At 40.8% G+C, this 22,998-nt stretch overlaps 1 protein-coding gene across 2 annotated transcripts; it reads right to left on the reverse strand.

The window, feature by feature from the left end:
* Positions 1 to 7,124: 7,124 nt before the first annotated feature.
* jph2 (junctophilin 2) lies at positions 7,125 to 21,825 on the reverse strand. 2 transcript variants are annotated; one of them, XM_068342661.1, is made up of 7 exons: positions 20,961 to 21,825; positions 18,809 to 19,625; positions 12,607 to 12,725; positions 11,395 to 11,625; positions 10,724 to 11,295; positions 10,257 to 10,357; positions 7,125 to 8,728 (listed from the first exon to the last, which is right to left on the reverse strand). In XM_068342661.1, exons 1-6 carry the CDS (start codon positions 21,337 to 21,339, stop codon positions 10,277 to 10,279), a joined length of 2,199 nt encoding a protein of 732 aa, XP_068198762.1. In that variant the 5' UTR covers positions 21,340 to 21,825; the 3' UTR covers positions 7,125 to 8,728; positions 10,257 to 10,276. The 2 variants fall into 2 exon arrangements, with proteins under 2 accessions (XP_068198762.1, XP_068198754.1); XM_068342653.1 differs by having other exon boundaries at positions 10,724 to 11,625; positions 20,961 to 21,824.
* Between the last annotated feature and the right edge of the window lie 1,173 nt (positions 21,826 to 22,998).

A 22,998-nucleotide genomic window follows, 5' to 3' on the forward strand; every position in this document is an offset into this window, starting at 1 on the left:
GCAAAGCGAAACCGGGACGACGTTATCGTATAAGTGAACGATCATCGTTTACTCATAGCTTTGGAAGACACGTTTCATTGAATAGACGGAAGGAAATGAATCCAACTCTGCAGAGGGTTCATTCAGCGGCACCAATTTTTTTACCGAGACGAAGTCCTGTCATTGAAGAACCAAGAGTTTAAACTATGCTGATAATTTATAGATTTATAGTCTTTCTAGGAGGCTGTTGTCACCTAAATCTGTCCTCCTCCTTCTGACAGTGCAGAATGACCCTGGCATTCTTTGGTTATCTGTTAGATGGGCTCTGTTGTCTGTTCTGAACACTCTGACATTCCAGACTCACATTTGATCACCCAGACATTGAGTGCCTGAGAAGCAGGACATAAGTATATATGAGTTATATGAGTACATAAACATTAAAGGTTTAAGTGATCTGACTTCATTGTACTAACCTGACAGTAAATGAACCTTTGAAACATAGATATAATGTATATAAAAGATTTATAATATATTTATAATGTATATAAAATGACTGCATGGTCAAATAAATATCTTAACAAGAGTTTTCTGGATTCAACAAACACACATGTCCCCTGTTAGGAGTAACAAGATGAGGTCCAGTGGTATTCCATCAAATCCTGACACAACAATAATCCAATGCCTTTTCTTGTTCAAAAGAGTAGAAAACAACGTAGAATCCACTACAGCATCCTGATCGACTCAAGAGTTTTTGCTACATGCCCAACCCATCTGCTCAGTTTTATTAATATCTTTGTTAGTTCAAGTGTAATAGACAGAAATCATAAAAACAGTTATAAGACTATTTAGATGTTGTTGAAAAAATTCTTCTAGCTCAAAATTTTATCAGTGCTTCTCTGCCACATGCCCATACCTCCTTCAAAGTTTCTTGAAAGTCTGTGTTGTACAGTAGTAAATTTTGTGTTTTCCTGTAAACCACCAGGCAACCAAACCAGAAAAAAATATTACCTCTTTGTCAATGGTCAAAATAATACAAATCACAGTGGTTAATTTTGTTTGACAATCCAAATAAACCCATGCATGGAGTGTACAGGTTAGAATCCATGGCCCCTTGTTCCTTTATCTGTAAAGTATTCCCGTGAGAAAACTCCCCAGGATGAAGTTATTGACAAGGAAACTGAGTCGCGACAAAGTTGGAGAGTAGAAGTAGAGAGAGAACTAGGTAGAGAACCGGAGGTGCTCATTTTGTCAAGACAAGTACCCCAGAAGTCTAGTCTATAGCAGCATAACTATGTTCGAAATGGGCTTGCATAGGAATTTAGGAGATCTGCATACTAAATATAAACTATAAACTAACTATAAATCTTACACAGCATTGAAATTTAGTTTATGAAATGTGTCTTTTATAAAACCTTATCATCTCTGTTAGTATTTCTATTAAATCTATGATGATTATTAAAAGGGCAAGCATCAAGCAAGAGTATTCACATTACAAGCAGTGAAGAGATCAATTTAATGGTAAAAGTAAAAAGAAATAATTGAGTAGAGGAAAAATATTGATTAGTAAGTCTAGGAATTTCAGCGTCAACCTGCAGACACATTTTACAACAAGAGATGAAATCATTTTGATTTCAGATCGCTGACTTTGTGCCACAGTTTCACAGCATCACATCTCTATGTGTGTGACTGCAACAACAATTGATGACAGATGTTATAACCAATTTACTCTGCGTATCATCATTTAAACTGCTCCAAACATTAACGCGCACGTAGTTTTTCTTAAATGGCACCAGATTTATCATTGTGTTGACTCTACAGCAGAGAACAATGTATTTTCATCAGCTTTGTTTTCTCTGCCTGATGCAGGGAAGCTCTATCAGAATCAAGAGTCTTGTCTTCCAGTAGAAAAGAACCAGCTGTTTTAGTGACCCTCAAAAACCTTTTGGGACTTTGCTTCAGATATATGGTGAATGAAAATGAAACATTCTCCAGTGGACAGTTTTAACTTTTGGGCCACAAAGCAGGTCCAAAAGACAATCATGTAAAGAGGTATGAAAAAATATAACATAAAGAGGCATTCATTGACAGGCTGTTGCCTTTAATTTTACATTTATTCTCCAGTCTGTTTGGGGAGGCTAGCCTGGGTAATCCTGGGTACTGCAGCATAGGAGCATCTCTGTTTTTTGTTAGTTCACCCTTTTGTATTGAACCACAGCTGTGTCTGAGCACAGGGTTGTTGATTCAAGTTCCCTCTGAGTGGTAATCCAGGTCAACTTGTGTAACGATCTGTTGGTGACTCATCTACTGATTTATTTTCTCAAACTCAGCCCTCCTATTTTTTAATATGCTCAGTATTTGACTCGACAGGAAAAATCTGTCCCTTCTGTGTGGTTTATCAGATGGGCCTTAGACAAATGTTCCTTTAATCATTGTTACACAATTAGTGAAATGAAACTAAAACTGCGTAATATAACCTTAATCTTTCCTTGAAAACCATAAAGTGAGTGTCACACTCACACACACACACACACACACACACACACACACACACACACACACACACACACACACACACACACACACACACACACACACACACACACAGACAATGGGTAGGATCACCATCTTTTTTAAATTTCATCATTAGTCTGAATATTATGAAACAATCTTAGTTTAAACCAGCTACCTTCTTCCTGTAACAAAAAAATCTGCAGTGGACAGTCTTTAAAATGTCATTATGCCATGTTCAGACATTGGCCTTTGCTTGAGGCTTGATTTGTAAGTTTGCCGTGTTTGTGCGGTTGTTCAAGAGTTGATCGGTATTTAAAGTTTTGATACATAAAAATAAAGCTTTTATTAAAACAATGAATGGAAAATTTCTTACCAATACACTAATTAATTGCTAAATTAGGCAAGAATATAATGATAAGAGTGATGTTAAATGAAGAGCCATTTGGGAGCCGTAAGAGCCAACTCTTGTAAGGGAGCCGAGCGAAAAGAGCCGAGGTTTGGAGAAGCGCCGGAATGCCCATAACTATGAAGGATGTGTTAGGGAAATAGTTTGTGTCTTGCACAACATAACTTTATGTCTTACACAACATAAGTTGTTATCTCCTTGAACCCAGAGCGTCTTGCTTTGTGTGCTTGTTCTGAGAACTGAGGAAACACCTGTAAATCTTGGACCTATATATTTTGAGTGTCAAGCAAGGCAACGTTATATGTGGTTGGATTATATTTCTAGGTTGGGGGTACTCAACCCCCTATAGACTCCCACCATTGTTTCCACGTCTTAACACCCAGTCTTAAAGCTTTCATAATAAAATTCTGAAAGACAAGTACTTCATTTATTAATCTCTTTATTTAAATAGAAAAAGCAAAATTTCCAAACCCTTGACTACGTAAAACTTCCATCTATCCCTGGACTCTTAGTTCATTCTGTGTCCAATAAAGAACACACAGATAGTTTCATTCTCAACTAGCCTGCTGCTTGTGTGAACTGAGTCCAATGCTTTGAATAAAATTACAAGGACGTCTTAGTTTTCAAAGTGTTCAGTAGTAGTATTTGCCTCCTTATTCAGTATAAAGAGGTTTTCCATGACACATTTTTTCTCACACACTTATCCTGCTCTCGCTGTCCCTGTCTCCTTGTCCTTCCTTCTACCTCTCCAGCCATTTGTTTCATGCTGTCCTCATCTGTGTGTTCCTCCTCACTCCTCGACTCTCTCATTTATGATCTTTCCCTTCTAATTGCTATGTAATTATTCTTCCATCTTATCTTTTCTAATCCTAAAAAGTATTTATTAAATTTTCCCCTCGATTAGGTCCACAGCTCAGCTCCTCATTACTAATCGCATACATGTTTCCTTTTTTATCTCTTTCAGTTCCTCTTTTTCTTCGAGTCATCCTGTAATTCATCCCTTCCCTATCTATCTTCCCTACCTCTTCTTCTAATGCTCTCTTTAGTCTGTTAGACCTATGTTTCCCTTTAATTGCATGAATGCAGAGGTGATGGTTTAATAGCTTTGCTTTACCTGGTACCACTTCACCTGGTGTCACTGTCAGTGTTGAATCTTTATGTTTGATGAAAGTCATCTTGACAAATAAAGCATTAAGTGTTATGAACGTGTTTTGGTTTATCTATCGGTAACTTGTTTGTTATAATGAAATACTTCGTGACTCTGCACATAAAGTGTTTGTCTGTTATTTAATAAAATATGAATTGTTGAATTCCTGAATAAATTATTAAATGCACACATTCAGAAATAAGTAAATAAATAGGTGAATGAACATAGAAGTTTAAAATCGGGGATTTGTTTCATTACCAAAATTTTTATATTTATTTATAGGTGCATTTATTTATGTATTGCTATATTGATTTATTTATCATGTTGTCATTTTTTTTATCCTCACTGTTAACTGACGGCACTGTGCAGTTCTATGTGTTGATTTGTCTTGTCAAGTGAGTTGAAACCTTCAACCATTCAACAACCAGCCACGAGGTCTGATCTAAAGAGATTATGAATATATAATCCTGAGAAAAGTGTTTTAACCTTTGAATAAAGAAAATGTATTAATCAACACATATATAATCTTTGAAGAATAAATCACAAATCATTAGAAGAGCATGTTGAGCTAAAGATGTATTATGTAAATAGAATGCAGGTATGAAGATGTGGAAAGTACTGCTGTCAGGGAGTTCGGGCAGAAAATATAAATAAAGAATATCAGACCGGGTTATGGGAGGAAATAGTCAGTATGACCTGGGTCATCTGATGGAAATGGAAGTGAAACTCTTAAAATAAGATTATTTTTAGACTATACATCATGAGTGGGCTGACCAGTCAAGGCCAACCCAGAGATTAAAAGGTATAAAAAGGCTCTGAGAATTGGACTTTTCTGGGCTGTCAAGACTGCTATTTTGCAACTTACAACCGAACGGACGGAATAGAAACTTTTACTCCAACTTGGATTATTCTTCCAAACGCTAGTAGTATTAATTTGACAGAAAACGTTTGCTCTTTTCTGATTTTTCCCCGTGCTCACAAGCAGTGACTATTTTTTTAATATTATGTTATTAACTGTATTAATCCCCGAAGGTAAAGTCCACTCTACACACAGGTTAGTGGTGGCATGCATCTATATATAGTGTGTACAGGCCCGAATACACACACACACAAACACACACAGAGGGCCTGTGGGCATGCAGATGAGGGAGAGGTAGAGGTGCTCGGGAGGTGTGCAGACGCCTCCTCCTGTCGGCTCACACGCCGAGGTGACTGGGTGGGGGCGGCAATCGAACCTCCAGTCCTGGAACATTGGACCACCTGTTCTACCACTGAGCCACTGCCGTCACAAAGTCTGGTTTGTTGATAACAAGAGAAATGATAACAGTAAAGTTGTGGAATTCAGCAGCTGGATAGTCCTCCATGCATGACCTGACTGGGCACGTGGGAGAACCCTGTGATGCTAAATTTATGAGGATTCATCAGAGGAATTACTGAAGGATTTTATGCCTGTTTTTCCTTATAGACTTATATACAGTATGTTTTTCCTTAAGACTCATAGTCTCTGCTGAAAGAAATGGGATTTCTACTTGCTGTGAGTAACTAGAGTTATATTAAGAATTGAAAGGAAGGTAATTTATCTATTTTACAAAATTTATTCGAATTAGATCAAGGTTGATTATATACTATATAATTGATTATTTTTCATAATTGATGTAAATGATTTACGTATAATGCTGTGCTGAAAAAATGTAAGTACATGCAATAAAATTCATAAAATTATACTAAATCTACTAAAGTTTATTTCACCTGGCCAAAAGTCTGTGACATGTGACAGTTCTGAGTTGGGAGCTCACAGGACGGTTATTGATGGAGTTCAGAAGATATTCAAACAAGAATCTCTGAATGTCTGTGGGCATGACATCAAAATCAGTAGAAAACTGAAGAAAAACGTTTCATCCATCTGTTAAGATGCTTTTAATGCCCTCACTGACCACCATGAACCACCACTTTCATTCATTTCTTTTCTCCCATTCCTACTGTCGTGGAACCTTCCAATTCTTTACTGCCCCCTCGTGGACAAAACCCGCTAACACACATGGCTGTTTGAACTGTTTTCCAGAGTGAATGAAGAAGGTAAACAGCGAAGCTGTCATATTATTTATAATTTAATTTTGGTTTTTTAAGACAGGACGGAAGAGAATCGTGTTCTATTTATTAATTATACCATCCAACGTGGAATGAATGCTAACTCTCCTGATCAGACCAGGTCAACCAGGTCAAAAATTTTATGTTCTACCAAGTCCACTGTTGGCTTTACAACACTATGACAGCCAGCGATTAAGTGGAACCATCATCAAATCATCACTGGTCAGACTGGGAAGGGCCCCAGAGGAAAATTTGTTTTGGCGTATTTACACACGACTCAATGTTAATTTAAATTTGATTGACTTCTGACTGACGTAATCGGATGTAACATGGATTACAATGTCACCAAATCTATGGAGCAGGAGAAGAAGCAGCGTTTGAAGAAATGGCTACAACTGTTTGTGAAGTCTGAGAACCTGCCTCTTCCGATTAGCCTTCCCCAACAGCCCAAGAGCCTGAAACCAGCACTAAGGAGTGAGACCACCCCCCAGAACCAAGCAGTCTAAACTCACCACCCTGTTTGTGCTGTTTGGATTCACTGGCTTCATTACTGTGGACGAACCTGTTACTTCACATGGCAACAGATTCCTTCGTTCCAACAGTTCACACTGAAGCAACACAACAAATGTGAGGGAAGAAGTTGTTTAATAAATTGTTTAAGACTATTTATACAGAATATAAATCCACATCTTTAGACACAATTTATGGATGAAAGAGAATAAATCATAAATAATACTGACTAGTGGTGCTTTCAAAGGCAGCAACAGTCTTACACTTGTTGGACAGTCTGAACTTCCATCAGAATCCACATCGCCTTTCTCATCCTGATCCGTTGTTATGGAGACAGTGTGGGCGGAGCAGCGGTGACAGGGAGGAGCTGATGTTATAGAGGAGGAGGGGCATGTAAAAAAGACTCATACACAGAATGTATGTAAAGGTAGATGTCTGGAAATGCTCCTGACTGCTCGACTAAAACATAACACATCCATCGACACCTGTTAGAAAGTGTTTTATTGATCCGCCATGCACATTTGACCAGGTTCAGAATCTCAGACCCATTTCTTCAAACTTTTACTTTGGGTTTTCTTTAAAAACAGACTGAACAAAATATTATCTAAATGAATGACACCTACGCTAGTACTGGTGTATTGTACTGATTACTACTGTAATCTGCTGGCATGCCTGTTGTCAAAGTAACATCAGAAAAATATCATACTTTAATGGTCAATTAAGAATAAACTACGTCCCACTAATGTTTCCCAAACATCAAATCATCATGAGGCCTTTTAATTTTTTTTTTTATTTTGGCATGGAAACAATGAACAACCAGCAATGTGTGTGTTAATTTGCAAACTTTAAGGAAAAAACCTTTCAGCTAAAAACTTCTGTCATTATTAAAACCCATATTCTGATAGGTAAAGGAATGAGGGAGAAATGTTAAATGGCACTTTGGGAGTGCTTTTCTCAATGTAAGACATCCAGCTGAGAATTCATCTATAGTTTTTTTCCATCTCACAAATATGAGGTAATAGTATTCCTTTGGGAAATTTTGGGCTGCATAATTCTCTCTGGCAGAAATTCTGAGGCAGAATATTTTGCATGCTGAAATGATGTGCATTTTTAAATTTTACAAAAATACAGACATAGGGCCAAGATGTCATTATGCGAACAAAAGTTGAACTCTAAACCCGACAGGCCCTGAATATAATGTGGTGGAACAGCGTGGACAGTTTTCTATGCTGAAACTGCTAATAAAGTACAGATAGATAGAAACATTTGGATGGAGCAACATTACTAAAACATACAGCAACATACATCTCGTGCTTAGGAGACATGTAACTGATTTAAAACCACCTGGGTGCAAAACAGTGTTGCAGACGAATACCTCAGGTACATGCAGGACTTAAAAACAGATTTGGCAGGCATCAGTTCATCAGCTCCCAAACAAAGCAGTAGAATGATAATGGACGCACAGAAACCCAGTGGAAAAAAAAACTTCACAGTGTACACCACAGTCTCAGATTCAGCAGGATGTAATTACATGAAAACAGTGACTTGATGAATCTTTTACAGCTTCTTAACTTCAGTCCGGATCATGAAAACAGTGATAATAACAAATCTTTCACACATCTGTCGACTTGGCTTCTGAAAAATCAAGTTTAAGCGACGGGAGAGAATATTCAGTCTACATATGCTGTCGACATTCGTTCAGCCGGTGATTACATAGCACATATCATGTCACAAAACTTAAGTATTAAGGATTGAGTAAAATGTTGACACACTTGTGACATGCTGTGACGGCATTGCATTGAGACCCCTCCAGTACAAGCAGAGCAAACTTACTCTTCCATCCAGTCCCGACTCCAACGCACCCACATCATTATAACCTGATGTACTGAATAGCTTTCCTCATTCAATGTCCTTCAGTTTTTCAAACCTCTGGAAACACAGGAGGTTCTCAGAGTTCTTCACACCAATAGCAACCAGTGGAGGAGCTGACGCCGTCTGCATGAGGCGTCTCTTTCTCCTCAGCGCCCTCCTTCTCTGGTCCTGACTGACGAGGAGGTGAGACATCGCTCTGCAACACTGCTGGTGACCTGCAGAAAAACATCTGATCATCATTCTTGGATTCATTTCACTCACACATTTTATATACATATATATATATATATATATATATATATATGTATATGTATATGTATATGTATAATATATATTGTGTATATATATATATTGTGTGTATATATATTATATATATATATATACACACACGCACACTATTGAATATAAGCTGCACTGTGTTTTAAAAGAAAAAAGAACTGTGCACATATAAGCCGCACCTGTCTCTAAGTTGCAGGTCACAAAGTGTTGTAACATGACATATTTACATAGAAAGATTTTTAAAAATATTAATTACCGCTTGTTTTCAGAACAATGCCTGTAACGCGGCATTAAAATAACATCTCCTACATCTTGCTATCAATTCATTGACGCCAAACTTACTGTACATGCAGCAGTTCTACTGTATTTCCAACTCTGTCAACCAGCTCAATTGCCTTTAACTTAAAAGTGGCTTACTACGGGTGTTTTCCATCAGAAAATGTGTGCATGACGTGCATAATATCTGTTCAAAACACAAAACTACGGGGGTGTCATTCCTCCCAGTATTATGTCCTCCATCTGTCCGTCTTGCTCTGGCGCTTCCTGGAGCGCCCCCTGGAGGACATTAGCCTGTAAAAATCTATAGATTAACCACATCTGCTGCAGGTTTCATAGTGTTAGAAAAAAGTAGCGGATTATGAACCAGAATTTATAGTGAACTCACAAAAAAAAATTAAATATGAGAAAACATGTTTTTCTATGGGGATGTAGCGCAGTGGTAGAGCACATGCATTGCCTGTATACTTCCCCGGCACAAGCCAATCAGCTGTGGGCCGGTCCCAAGCCTGGATTAATGCAGGTTTCAGAAGGAAGACGTAAAAACTTAACCAAACAAATTTGAGCATTCAAAATGAAAAAGAACGACACATTAGGTGACCCCTAATGTGAGGAGCCAAAAGGTACTTTTTGTGATTATGCTCAACATACAAGGTTTGATCTGATTTTTCAGTCTGAACGCCCACATTTTAAAGGAAACGTCCAACATCTTTATCACAAACAACACCGTGTTTAAATAGTCTCAGCCTATAAAAAAATCACATAGCTGCGGAGTCACAACAGGGTTGTGCCAGCGGGTTGTCGGAGGCAAGGTGGTCAATCCATAAGTCACCGGAGAAGTGAATGCTCACCTTTCCACGATAGCGTTTCAATACCAACTATATGTAACCACACACCGCGGTCGTCCAAGTGTCACGACCAGAATCATCCGTATCAGAGCTGTCCGCTAGAAACAGTCATGGAGGACTGGAGGATTACTACTCTGTGTTTTTGGGTTGTTCTACCTCCTGTTTTGTGTTTATAAGAACAAAATATAGGTCGTCATTTTCCTATGACACAAACTGCATTAGAAAATCTACAAATACATGTTGTGTGGCCTTTTGATTGATCCCTTGCATCTCCTTTCTGTCACTGGACTCTGTCACCTGGCCTAAGCTATGTGTAAGTAAGGTGATGTGATGTATTTACCTGAGGAGGTGGACAGTGTCTCATGACAAAATGTGAACAAAGAGAATGGCCAGGCCGATGTTGAGCAGGATAACCATGCATATCATGATGGTGTTTGGGCCCTTGACAAGACACAACATAGAAGAGGAGAGACTGAATTCAAAAAAACACATTCAACACAGTGAAGTCACTTCCTGTTACAGGAAACACATTGCAGTTGCAAATTTGCATTTTGTGTTGTTTGACTTGAAATTTGGTCGATACAATCAAAGTATCTTAATGAACAATGGTGGAAGGTAGAGCAAAAAAAAAAAAAAATGACAGAGATCGACTTCCCAGTGCTTACAATAGAAATGATCAATTTTGGATATTTGGCTTCAAAATCAAAAGGTAGACTTCATGCTATATAGTTGACTCATATTATGCATAAATGAAGATATTTTATGACTAAGTCTTGTATAAATTACTGGAAGTGATTTAGGTCTCACCTCCAATTCCAAAGACTCTGCAGAAACCTCACTGTTTTGGCTCGGCACCACGGCCTTCTGTCTGGCTTCTGCTTTTGGATCCACCTTTGGCGCTGGTTTGGCTACCATGGCTTTGGCTTCCACTTGTTTTGGCGCTGGTTTGTCTTCAAGCTTGGATGTAGGTTTTGGCGACGGAGATGGACTGGGTTGCCTTTTGGGCAACGGCTTTGTCTCAGCTTTGCTGGAAGGCCTGCTCACCTCCCTGGATTCCACTTTGTTTTCAGTGACAGAAGGGGCTCTTTCTGACGGTGCTTTCTCACTCTTGACCTTGGTGGGTTTTGCCTCGGAGGTGACGGCTTTGAAGAACACTTTGGAGGTGGGCTGTGGTACCTCTTCATCTGCAGCCATGAGGCTATTCCTGACAGGGGCGGAAGCAACAGGGATGATGTCCGGAGCTTTTGCCTCTGAGTCAAACTTCTGCAGGGGCTTGATCTCCAGGTCAGAGCCCTGCTCCAGTTTGCTGCTCTGACGACTGGGGGTGCGAGAAAGGCTCTGGCTGCTGGGGGCCCCTCCGCCCTCAGGCACAGTTGAAGCTGGAGCAGAAACAGAGGTTGAGGGGGTTGCAGGACGACTATTTGGCTTGCTTCCCTTAACACCAACACCTTTGCTGTTCTTATCACAGTTCCAGCTACCTGGACCGAGAAGTTTGGGGTCTTCTTTGCTAAAGATGCCTGGGCTTGGGGAAGGGGTGCGGCCTGGGGAAGAGCCAGGCATGAGGCTGTCGAGTTCATTCATGAGTGGACTTTCAGGGGGCGTGGGCAGGGGCTCTTCTTCAGCCAGCAGCGGCTCATGCAAGACAATGTCTGTGTTCTCGCTGCCCTCTACAACCTCTTGCAACACTCTCTTCTTTAAATACTCAGGACCTGTGAAAGAATCCCACACTATGTCAGTGTTTTTCTCACAGTCGTTTACACAGCATTGATAGATTAACAGGCAAACATGAGGAAAATCTGCATTTAGTTTGTTAGTCAGTGTCACTTCTTTCCATCTTTATGTCTAGAACTGATACTCGGGCTTTCTGATGACTACTTGATGAGATCTGTTTGTGGAGGTCTCCGCCCGGCCCCGTCAGAAAGCTGGAAACCTTTCTTTTACAATGTGATTCCAAAACATAACGAAAAAAAAACACAATAAAAAACCAAAAAAAACCCACATGCTTCCTTCATAGCACGGCTGCTTTTGTGCTAATGTGTCATCAGAATTGAAATGAAACTGATCCCAACTACTCAATAAGATGTGCCTTTTTTTAGACATTCAAATGCAGCGATCCTAGTGGGAAGCCTCAGCCAAGGTTCTGCTAGCTCAAGCTAAAGGAATGCACGGGGACACTTTATAAATGAGACCAGTGGAGAGCAGTTATCACTTTATATTTGTTGTCGCCTTAGATTTCAAAAAGGTAAGCAGTAATGTTTGCACTGACAAAGAGAAATATGTCATTTTTTTCAGAATACGAAGACAAAAATGTTGCAGCACATTGGTGCTTTGTGTCATCGGGTCTGTCAAACAGTTGTCTCACTGTACTGTCCTTTTCTACAGGGGTCAGGTCTGGACCAAACAGTTCTGGAACTCCTCTGTTGTAGAGTGTTATGTTTCACATTGGCTTTTAAAAATGGTCGATGACAGTGCTCCAGCAGCTCTCGTGTCCTACCAATAAAGTCACTAAAGGCTCTGTTTGTTACGATGAACTAGGAGCCAAAAATTTTTAGTTCTCTAAACTTACACTCCTTGTTCTCACGGTGCAGATACATACAGAAAGGTCTCAGGAGCGCAGACCTCTGTCAACGCCCCCATGCAATATGTGCATTACATTTCGTTTCACCATGAGGACATTGTTTTCCACCGACCTGGCTGGTAGAAGGAAGGCGAGAGCTCTTTGGCCACCAGTCTAGCGATGCTGGACTCACTGTTGGCGGCCTGAGCGGCCTGCTCTGCTCCCTCCGCCTTCACCTTTGAATGGGCCGTCCTGTATATGACACACAAAAACCACAGATACTTTAACAGTCTTCTTGAGAGCTCGGCATGCTGGGAAAATGTTCTCGCTATATAACAGAATCAATAACACCACATGCTTGTTCATCAAGAATCTACAAATACTTGACTATTTTCAGAGTAGCATCATTAATGGAAGCATAAATAAACATGACTTACTTATTTGTTTATTGTGAACAAAAACAGGAAGTAGTTACTGTATATGTGCATATGATGTGAAACAAGGAGATCACCAAAGTGAGAAGACTTTAACTACTGGGAGTGAATGCCTGCATGAAATTGCAGGGATACCCATCAAATATTTGCCGGGACATTTTAGTGTGGATCAAAGTTTGGCCCACAGACTGATCCCATCAATAGAACCAGACGGGCATCGCTAAAATTGCAGCATCTGACTGCTGGGAGTTCAAGGCCTCTGCTATCAAGTGGGAGAATTACTGATTGTGATTACTCTGTGGATACTTGACATACTGAAACTTTACACTGAGCTGAAAATAGCGCCCTGCTCCACTTGAAGACTCAGAGGCGAAGGTGCTTCCCAGAGGAACAATTAGAGACTCCTGAGGTCCCAGTTTGAGAAAGATAAGCTCCACCTGTCCACACACAGTCAGCACCTCCTCTTCTAGGAGGCCATCAGCCTGTTGTGTCAAATCACTGTTTACAGTAACATTGAAACATCCATTAAAGAATGTGATATGAACAACAGCAGCATCTCCGTAGCAACACCTTCCAGAACTTACATACTCTTAGTGTACTCTAGAAATACTGAAATGATGGCATTAAATGAAATAAACTTTAGAATTTTCTATATATACTGTTTTTATGAAATAGAGCTCTTAAAAGATAAGGATGCTAATTAATATTTACCTTTTTATCAATAAATAATATGGTAGCATCTCAGTTTCTCACTTTACTTCTCATGTAACAGACAATCTAAATCAGGATAAATATGATTTATTTTTTGTTCCACCAAGAACTGAATGTTTGCTTGTTTGTTTTTCTGTTTGCAGGAATATTTAAAAGCTTGATGTTAGATTTTGGTTAAATCTTTTAGAGAGGAAGGATTTTTCACAAAAAACAAGACATTGAACTTCTCTGACGAAGAAGATGAGGATGAGGAATAGGGATGATTCCACACTCTATTTATCTAACATCATGGATAATGTCTACAACGCATTGACAAAAGGACAGGATGACCCTAACCCTAACCCTAACCTTAACCTGACTGAAGGCAGACCTGGGTTAGTGTTCAGAGTAGTATCATGTGACTTCCCACATGGTGGTAAAAATTAGTCACTGCTCAATTTTTTTACTTACTACCACAGACCTACTGCAATAAACATGTTTATTCACTTCTGACCAGCTAAAGCTAGCTGAAACCTACACTGAAACACCTCAGTACCATAAAAGTGTAGAAACCTGACAACCACCATTTATTCCCTTTAGCTATTTAGTTTGGAGGAACAGCTCACTGCAAAAAAAGAAAACAGATGAATGCAGTGCCAGGAGGCTTCACAGAGTAGCTGAATGCAGTGTTCCACAGTGGAATCCTGTTTGAAAAAGGCCAGGGCTCTAAGAATAAATCCTCTACTAAGGTTCTAGTGGCTAAAATTGGCTAGCATAGCTGCTAACCGTATGGTAGGTGTCAGAGTGAATGTGAGGCATTGTTTCAACTGTTAACTTACACCTGAACGCGGACTGAGCATTGTTCAGCTGTCGAGTGTTTATGAACGTTTGATTCCAGCAGTAATATTATATCATAGAGGTCATTATCACATCAGCTCCGGTGTATCACTGCCACTGTTTCCAGCACTGTGCCAGACAGAAATAATCATAACAAGCTTAATAAGTGTCATAATATGCATCTTAAACTAAAAATAAACAGTACTGGAAATATAACCATATGATAAGTTAAGGAAGAGAAATAACAGCATGTCACTTAAATTAAAATGATTTCACGTGGAGGCAAAGCCTTTGAATGTAAAGCACTGACATACAGTAAAACACCTGACATGGAAATTTTATTTGCTTCTTATTCACACAGAACTGGAGCATCATTCAAGCTGACCTGAAGTTGTGCTTTTTTCCCCTCTTGATGACTCTTTAAATCTCCTTGAAAGCTTATCAGAGAATGAGCCAACAAAGAATGTATCTGCAATCAACATCTAAAAAAATTTACTTTGAAAGGCATTTAAGTTGAACTTTATATACAAATATATTCTGGAGCAATTCAAAGGAAACATTTTTTAAATTCTTTCAATCTCAAAACATGAGTCGTTGCATCAACTAAAAGTAAAAAATTCCTGAAGCGCATCTGAAAGTAGAGACATAATTACTCAATTAAGTCTTGTTACTTTGTTACTTACTAAAAAATTACCAATAAATCACTGAAGTCAAAATCTGCCCCTCCTTTAGAGACTTTATTGTGGTTCCAGTACTTCTCTGCAAACAGACATGAAATTTGATATTTTTGACACTGTGGCCTAAATACTCTTTATGCTTTTAGGGCTACCTTTAACAGAGCCTTAAAGATGTCAGCTGCAGGATGAGGCTGTCAAACCTGAGAGATGGCACATTATTTTCACGCCTTAAAACTTAATTTAGAGCCTTTGCAAATGGTGTTCTGCTGGTTGGACGCATTTGTTTTCTGTCACGCTGCAGCTGCCCGGAGGACGATGTTGGCAAGAGATATTCTGTCATTCTGGCATGTGCCACTGGATCTTTGTGGAAGGTCCTAATCAACTGAGCCGTGTGTGTGTGTGTGTGTGTGTGTGTGTGTGTGTGTGTGTGTGTGTGTGTGTGTGTGTGTGTGTGTGTGTGTGTGTGTGTGTGTTTGTGTGTGTGTGTGTGTGTGTGAGGCATGGAGGACTGATTTGACTCCTATTAAAAGACGATAAATATTTTGACCACAGACTAATTCAATCTCAGCAAACTGCAGATTCATTAAGAGTTAACTGAAAATTCACAATTGCGACATTGCAAAGAGGTCACACGACAAACGGCAACAGAGGCCTGGTTGATCTCTTTCATGACTTGTCAGTTTTCTCTCGGTTAAAGTGATAAACTGTCCGGCTCTGACATCAGACCCCAACCATGTTTACAAATGTTAGTCCCGGCTAAAACGCTGGAATCAGCAATACAGTCTGTAATCCAAGCTGCACAACTAAAGCTAGGTGTGGTACATGTACACGCTAACCCTTTATACCCGAGCACTTGCTTATGAGCTGTGTCATATTTATATCCGTGGAACGATTTGACACCCCTGCTGACGCAAGATGGACCCGGATCTCTGTTGCCGGCCAGTCGTGGGCAACAGAAATGTTGAAGGCCGTTTCTGCACAAAAATGAATGTCTGTGCAGAAACGGGACATTTGATTAGCTGCGATGGGACAAAGTAAGAAGAGTCATTATCTAATACAGGAGTGCCGACAGAAGTGGAGAGCCTCTCTGATTCAATATCAGAAGACAGTAGGAGTGTCTGTGACTGGGCAGGAAAGATGGGGTTTGGAGCCAAGGTGGGGGGGGGGGTAATCAGCTGTTGCATTCCCCTGTGATTGTGATACAACAAGAGTGCGCCAGTCCATATTTAGTCAGGGCTCCTCTGTGACCACAGGCACCATTTGTGTGCGTCATTTGCACGGTGACCTGACACACAGGTCCTCCTTCAGCAGGCCCACGCAACACAACAATGTCCACAGAGGCCCAATGCTAAGCTAACGGGGACCGACATCTCCGGCCGGTCGCTGCAGGAGGACCCTCTGTGTGTGAAGACACACAGGTCAGCGGGACAGCAGTGGAAAGGGTCGGTTCCTCAGAGGTCCCATTAATGAGGACCTGATCTGGAGTCGTTTTATTGTTTTATTTATTATTTTATTCAACTCTTGTGTGTCCTATGTTTTATTTATCTTTTAATACTTTTTGACGCATTACACGAGCTAAGACACAAGCATTATCTCCAGCGACTACACTACGTGATTGTTGTGCATATGAAAAAAAAAGCCTTAAAGAAAATGAGAAACGTGATGAAGAACTGCTTATTCAAATTTTACAAAAAAATTTAATATAATATAATACAGTATAATATAATATAATATAATATAATATAATATAATATAATATAATATAATATAATATAATATAATATAATATAATATATTATACTATATTATATAATAATCGGGGTTCCCCACATGACAACAAGAGGTCCGTCACAATCAAAGAATATAAATCACTATGTTTGACGAAGCCAAAACGGCTCTGTAAGTGAGAGACATGGACAAATGTGAAAACCGGGGCTAACTCGCCCAGCGACCCAAACTTCCGGGTAGACGCCGGAAGTGTGACAGCGTGAGGTTTTCTAGTGAGCTTATTCAAATTTATAGATGGGGATAATATCTATACATATTCTTATCACCGCTTTATCCGCTGTCGCGGGTCACAGGGAGCTGGAGCCTATCTCAGTTGGCTTAGGGCGTGAGGCGGGGGAAACTCGGGGTGTGACGCCAGTGCACTGCGGATAATATAATATAGTATAATATCATATACAGTGATCCCTCATTATTGCGATTAATGCGGTCCAGGAACCACCCGCAAAAACGAAATTCCACAATGTAGTGACAAACTATTTATTTTATTATTTACGGTAATTTAAATGTTTATGAACCCTCCCCATACTGATATTAAAGCACCTTCTATCTGCATTACCTTTTCCCACACTCTTATTGACTGTTTATAGCACTTTTGTGACTCACGGAAGTGCGTTTCGTTCCGAGAGTCATGGAACGGAATGCACTCATGGATGCCGTCAGCAAATAGAATGCGCATACAGTATCAGGTGATTACCTACTTAAAATCTGCAATGAGATGAAACTGCGTGTGTTAATGCGCGAATGCGCAAGGGTTTACTGTAACATAATATAATATACAAGAAAAAACATTCTATTTCATTAAGTATCCAAAGAAAGCCTAAATTTCAGATGAAATATGAAGAAGAATGGATTTTTTGAAAGACTTTGCTTCACCTTTGAGTTCTCCGAGGTTCTTTCTGTAGGTGAACTTAAAGCGTTGACCTGATGAGCACCCCATAACTCTTACATACTGCTTATACTATAACAGTTCAATATTTAGATTTCAACCTGTCGGGACCGGGTCTGCAGTCCATCAGCACCAGGATTGCTGCTCTAAACACAGAGACTATTTCAGGCCGAGGAGACGGTGTGCAGCAGCCTGTTTGGACGACAGCCTTGACCAACTTTGTTGTTTGAGCGAGTCAAAGCTACACCTTTAGTCTCTTCCTGTCAGTCACATCAAACTTCAATCCTTCAATAATGAGGAATACTCTGACAGGATGATAAATGTCAGTTCCCTCTCCTGCATTCACTAAAAAAGTTGAGTCTTATGAAGAAGGAATATCGCATTTGTGAGCTCTTGAGACACTGGCAGCGAGCTAATGCTGACTTTAGACATGCTAGCTCTTCCTTACCTGCTTCCAGTCTTCCTGCAAAGCTAAACAAACAGCCTGCTTTCTGTGTGTTTCATATTTAAGAGAATTTGAAGCAATATGCACATTCCTTAACCTTAGAAAACATCTCCCCAGACTAAAGTTGGTTTAGACCAAGGTTGGAGGAGAAAAAACTCCCTCCTTCGACAGCTTGCTGGCCTCACCAAAGATGATTGAGTAATAGTCTTTCATAAATTGACTTCCCCTCAAGCTCTACGTTTACTAAGAAGAGGGTGAAGGAGAAATCTGGACAGTGCTGCTTTAGAAGTTGGTCCAGACTTAGCTCCTGACGTGTCGGACAGTATTTGGTACCAGTTCAGATTTAGCCACAGAGGGTGAAAGGCTGTGAGGTTAGCAACATTAAAGTCCCAACAACTTGTATTACATTCATAATGGAAGCTGTGATTCAGAATGCGGTTATCCAGCGCTCATATTTTCCGCTTGAGCCTCTGCTTTCTCTACTTCTTCTCTGTCATACGGGATGAAATAAACATTACGACTCTTTGGTTGCACTTTCAAGTGACAGAGGCTAAAAGAACCATCTCTCATGTTCCTACCTGGAAGCAGCGATCTCTGCCTTCTGCTTGGCGATGGCGGCGGCCCTCTGAGCGCCCTCCACGGCCCGCTCCACCTTATGTTTGATCTTGGTTCCCTTCAGCTGGATCACTCTCTTCTTCATGGCTTTCACCAGCATGTTGTTCATGTATTTACCTTCCTCTTTCCCTCCCTCGGCGAAGGTGGTGCAGCCGTATCCGTGTCTCTGGTTGTTTAGCCACTCACCTTCATACTTCAGGCCGCTGGATCTTTCACTTATTCCATATCCTGAGCGTTTATCGTTCTTCCACTCGCCCATGTAGACCTCTGTAGTGGTGGCGTCAATGTCGGCTTCCACGGGGGGGAAATCTTCAGCTCCTGCCAGGCTCTCGTCACCAATGCTGATGGTGGAGTTGGTGTCGCTGGCGTTGGAACTAAGAGCTGATTCTGTCCTCAAGAAGCTGATCTTACTTTTCTGGCTGGACAGGGAAGTACTAGAGTCCGACTTCTTCAGCTTACCCAGCAGGGTGCTCCGGCGGAACAGGCCCTTCTTCTTTGGTTTCACTGCATCAGGATCCACCTGCAAGGTGAGGGCGAAGCCTCCACGGGACGGTCCCAGCTGGGTTGGGGTGGCGACGGGCGTCTCCTCGCCGGAGGCGTTGGTGGCGGTTATGATGGGGATGTCTTGCTGCAATACGGTGCCATTGCTGTGCTCGCTTCGAAGGGAGGTGAGGGAGGTGCGGAGGGGAGAACGGACAACTGCTGCCATGCCGTAGGGGACACTCTGACGAACGCCATAGCCGTGCCGCATCCCGCCAGTGAACTGACCCTGAAAGGTACCTGCAAACATCAGAAAAGTATCAAACCATAAGAGTTACATAAACAGGAACAGCAATCCCAGTCCATCAGTTGGAAGGTCCACCAGGTATGGTCCTGACTAGAGTATATGGAAAAAAAGGACCGTGAATTTTGGACTTAAAGGTGAAGCGTCCTGAAGGGCCAGCCTTCAGGTTCAGAACCTGGGAATCGTTACACAACAGCATATTAGCGGTAGCATTTCGAACATGTTAGCAAGCTTATTCTGCAAATAGAAACTCAGCTCAGGCTACTAGCTTTAGCCACGGGGGGAAATAGTTTACTCTACACTGTCGTGAAAACGTCCAGTGAGTCTCAACGCCTAACACCCCCTAACCCTCACCCCCCACACTGTACAGTCATCTTGAGTTCTACTCTCCTGCTAAAATTGACATGCGTGTGGATTATAGTGGCAGCTAGGCCTGAGGCCAGGGGGTGGGGGGTTGGTGGTGGGGGCATGGAGCCTGTGGACTATTCTTACATCCTGACATCTGGTGCCATCACACCCCCCACTGTAACTTCCACCAGACTGGACTCGGAGCTGATGAGTCAGCTGTTAAGAGGAGAAGGGGGGGGTCACTGCTTTTGTACCAGCAGATTATCCAAATCAATTCAATCTATTTATCATGTTTAGTGTCCTCCATGCAGTGAGCGGTTGGGCTGATCGATCGTCTTACAGCTGTAATTAATGCTTCACTTCAAATGGGTTCACCCAGTAGCTTCACCTCCACCTGACCAGTTACACCACAGGGAACAGACTACTTTCACTTTTGGTACTTTAAGATGTTGGTGTTGGTGCGCTTGAAAGAAATGGGAAATATTCCTGGGGGAGTTGATTTCCATCCAGCTCTGAGTGACAGCAGCAGACATCACAAACCACCATCAGGTTCACCAAGCTGATCTTCTTCTTCTTCTTTTTTTCAATGAACACGAGACAAGTTTTGTCACACTTATTCATCCTTCATTATCATCACCATCCTCCTCTCATCAAATGGACACTTATCCAGCGTTTCCCCAAGGAAAAAACAATCCCATAGGTGAAACATTTTAGTTAAATTTATTTCTATTCTATTTAATTGAACTCCACTTCTCCTCTTTTGAACTTTACGTCTGTTTTTATGTTTTAGGTTATTTTCTTCTTCTAGTCTGTTACACACAAAGAACTGAAGACCACCTCTGTCGTTTTAGAGGGTCTTCATATGCAACTGTGCTAATTTCCCCAATGAGGGACTAAAAGGTTTGTCTTATCTTATAACTTTATTGAATTTAAAGCTCTGAGCGCTTTTTCATCGACAACAACATAGAGAGTTTAAATCTCACCTCCATCTGCGTAAGTTTCCGTGCCATATCCATCCTGAAGCCCATTATTCCACGTTCCTTCGTACTTGGCTCCGCTGCCAGCACTTATCCGGACCCCGTATCTGCCTTTGAATCCATGAGTCCATTCCCCTTTGTAAGTCCAGTGTCCTTTGATTTCTAGTCCCAGACCGTGGCGCTTCCCCTGCGACCAGTACCCCTCGTAGGTGTTTCCACTGGGCCAGGTGTAAACTCCCACCACCTCGAAGCCGTAGTTCCAGGAGCCGGAGAACTCACCCTGGCCTTTGGGTCCAGTGCAAATGCCGTGACCGTGGGCTTTGCCACCCTCCCAGCCTCCGCAGTAAGCCCCACCATCGTCAAACTCAAAGCGACCTCCACTCATGCTTTTACGCAGGCCAATAACGCGCGGATCAGAACGTAAAGCTGTTTTAATCTGTTACCTGGCTGAAGACAAAACCTCCGTCAGTCTGACTTCACCCTCACCTGACATCAAATCTGATTGGAGATGTCCTTGTTGCTCAACTTGGGGGGATTTCTTCCTCTGCTGTTGTTTTTGGGATCTTTTAGCGAGTCCATTAAACTCCAAGACGCAAAGCGCACCTTACCGAAACTTGTCTTTGTTTGTTTGCTTTAACTTCAGTTATTCTTCTTGTCGTCGGTTTCACCAATCAGCCTAAATATTCACCCCAGAATGAATCATGATGTGCTATAAACTTGGATTAATACTTCTCGAATCGGATTACATCTGTTTTTTTTTTTACGAGCCACAGATCTTACATGGCTTCTCCCAGGTGGCCACAGAGAAAGAGCCCCCCTTCCCCCTGTCCCTACCACCCAGCTATCTCCTCCGGTCGCTGCTGCAGGAGATATTTTAGCAGACCTAACAAGGCGACCAATCCAGACACACACACCCTTCCAAAAATACAACCCAATCCTTACTCTGCTGCCTGCAAGGAGCCATGCCGCAGTCTTGCCACCTCGGAGCTGAAGTAGACTGACGACCCATCCTGGAGTTTGTTTTATAGGGTTTCCGCTAGACGCCCACGACGCCCCGTTAATGCAGTAAAATACTCTTTAATAGGGTAATAAACTTGATAACGGAGACACCTGATGGCGGATAAAGCGCCAATGATATTCTTGCGCGCCCGGAAAGCGCACGATAATAATCCAGTAGTCTATTTCTAACTTTATGTGTAGGCCTCTGTGTGCAGCTCTTATGTTTATAGATCTGTGACCTGTTGATTAATTTATGTTTGGGATATAATTCTAATATAAGTCCACAAGTTGAAATAAAGAGCTAGTTTGTTTACTGTTCATGAAGACACGTTATATTAATTGATATATTATATTTTTAATTATATGTAATCCTCTAATATATTTACTGATAATGACACGTTATTTGACATTACATCCAACCTCATTTACAGATGTAGTGTGAATTCGTGTTTTTATTTCCCTTCATTTAATAATGGTTTGGCTCTTTGTCTCCCTCTAGTGGAAACCTAGAGACCAGTCAGGCAACCGGATTCAAAAACACGGTAATGGGATTAATTAAAATTTTAAATGAATTTTTGTTGTAAAATATTAAAAACGCATATTTGATGCTTTAAATTATAATCTTGATTTAATCAGAACTAATGCTTGAATTTGATTAACGTTTGATTAAAGCTGAGAGATTTACTGAGCACAAAGAGAAAACTTTGTGCACAGTAAATTTAATTTGTTGCGATGCAATAATATAACAAGATGCTGTTGAAATTGAAGTGACTCATTTATAAAGTTATTGAGCTGTGAAGAAAACCACCATGTTGCAGGTGAAACACACTTCATCTTTATTTACTGTATTCAATCGGATCACGATCCGATCAATACGGGATTGTCACTTTTAGCTTTAGACGAGATGAGGCCGAATGTTATTAGATTATAATAACCATTGTAAGTAAAATACAGGTTGATATTTTCACATCACACAAACAGATTATTTCTTTTGATTGATTGATTTCTATATGTGAAACATAAATCAGCAAAAGAATACGAACTC

The sequence above is a fragment of the Antennarius striatus genome, chromosome 2 (assembly GCF_040054535.1).
Source record: "Antennarius striatus isolate MH-2024 chromosome 2, ASM4005453v1, whole genome shotgun sequence".
NCBI classification, from domain to species: Eukaryota; Metazoa; Chordata; class Actinopteri; order Lophiiformes; family Antennariidae; genus Antennarius; species Antennarius striatus.

Coding starts and splice junctions, on each gene's coding strand:
- jph2 (XM_068342653.1), bottom strand. CDS start 21,339: ATGAGTGGAGGTCGCTTTGAGTTTGACGATGGTGGGGCTTACTGCGGA. Junction 19,626..20,960: donor GGAAACTTACGCAGATGGAG/GTGAGATTTAAA, acceptor TGATGTTTGCAG/GTACCTTTCAGGGTCAGTTC. Junction 10,358..10,723: donor CAGAGTCTTTGGAATTGGAG/GTGAGACCTAAA, acceptor TGTCTTGTCAAG/GGCCCAAACACCATCATGAT.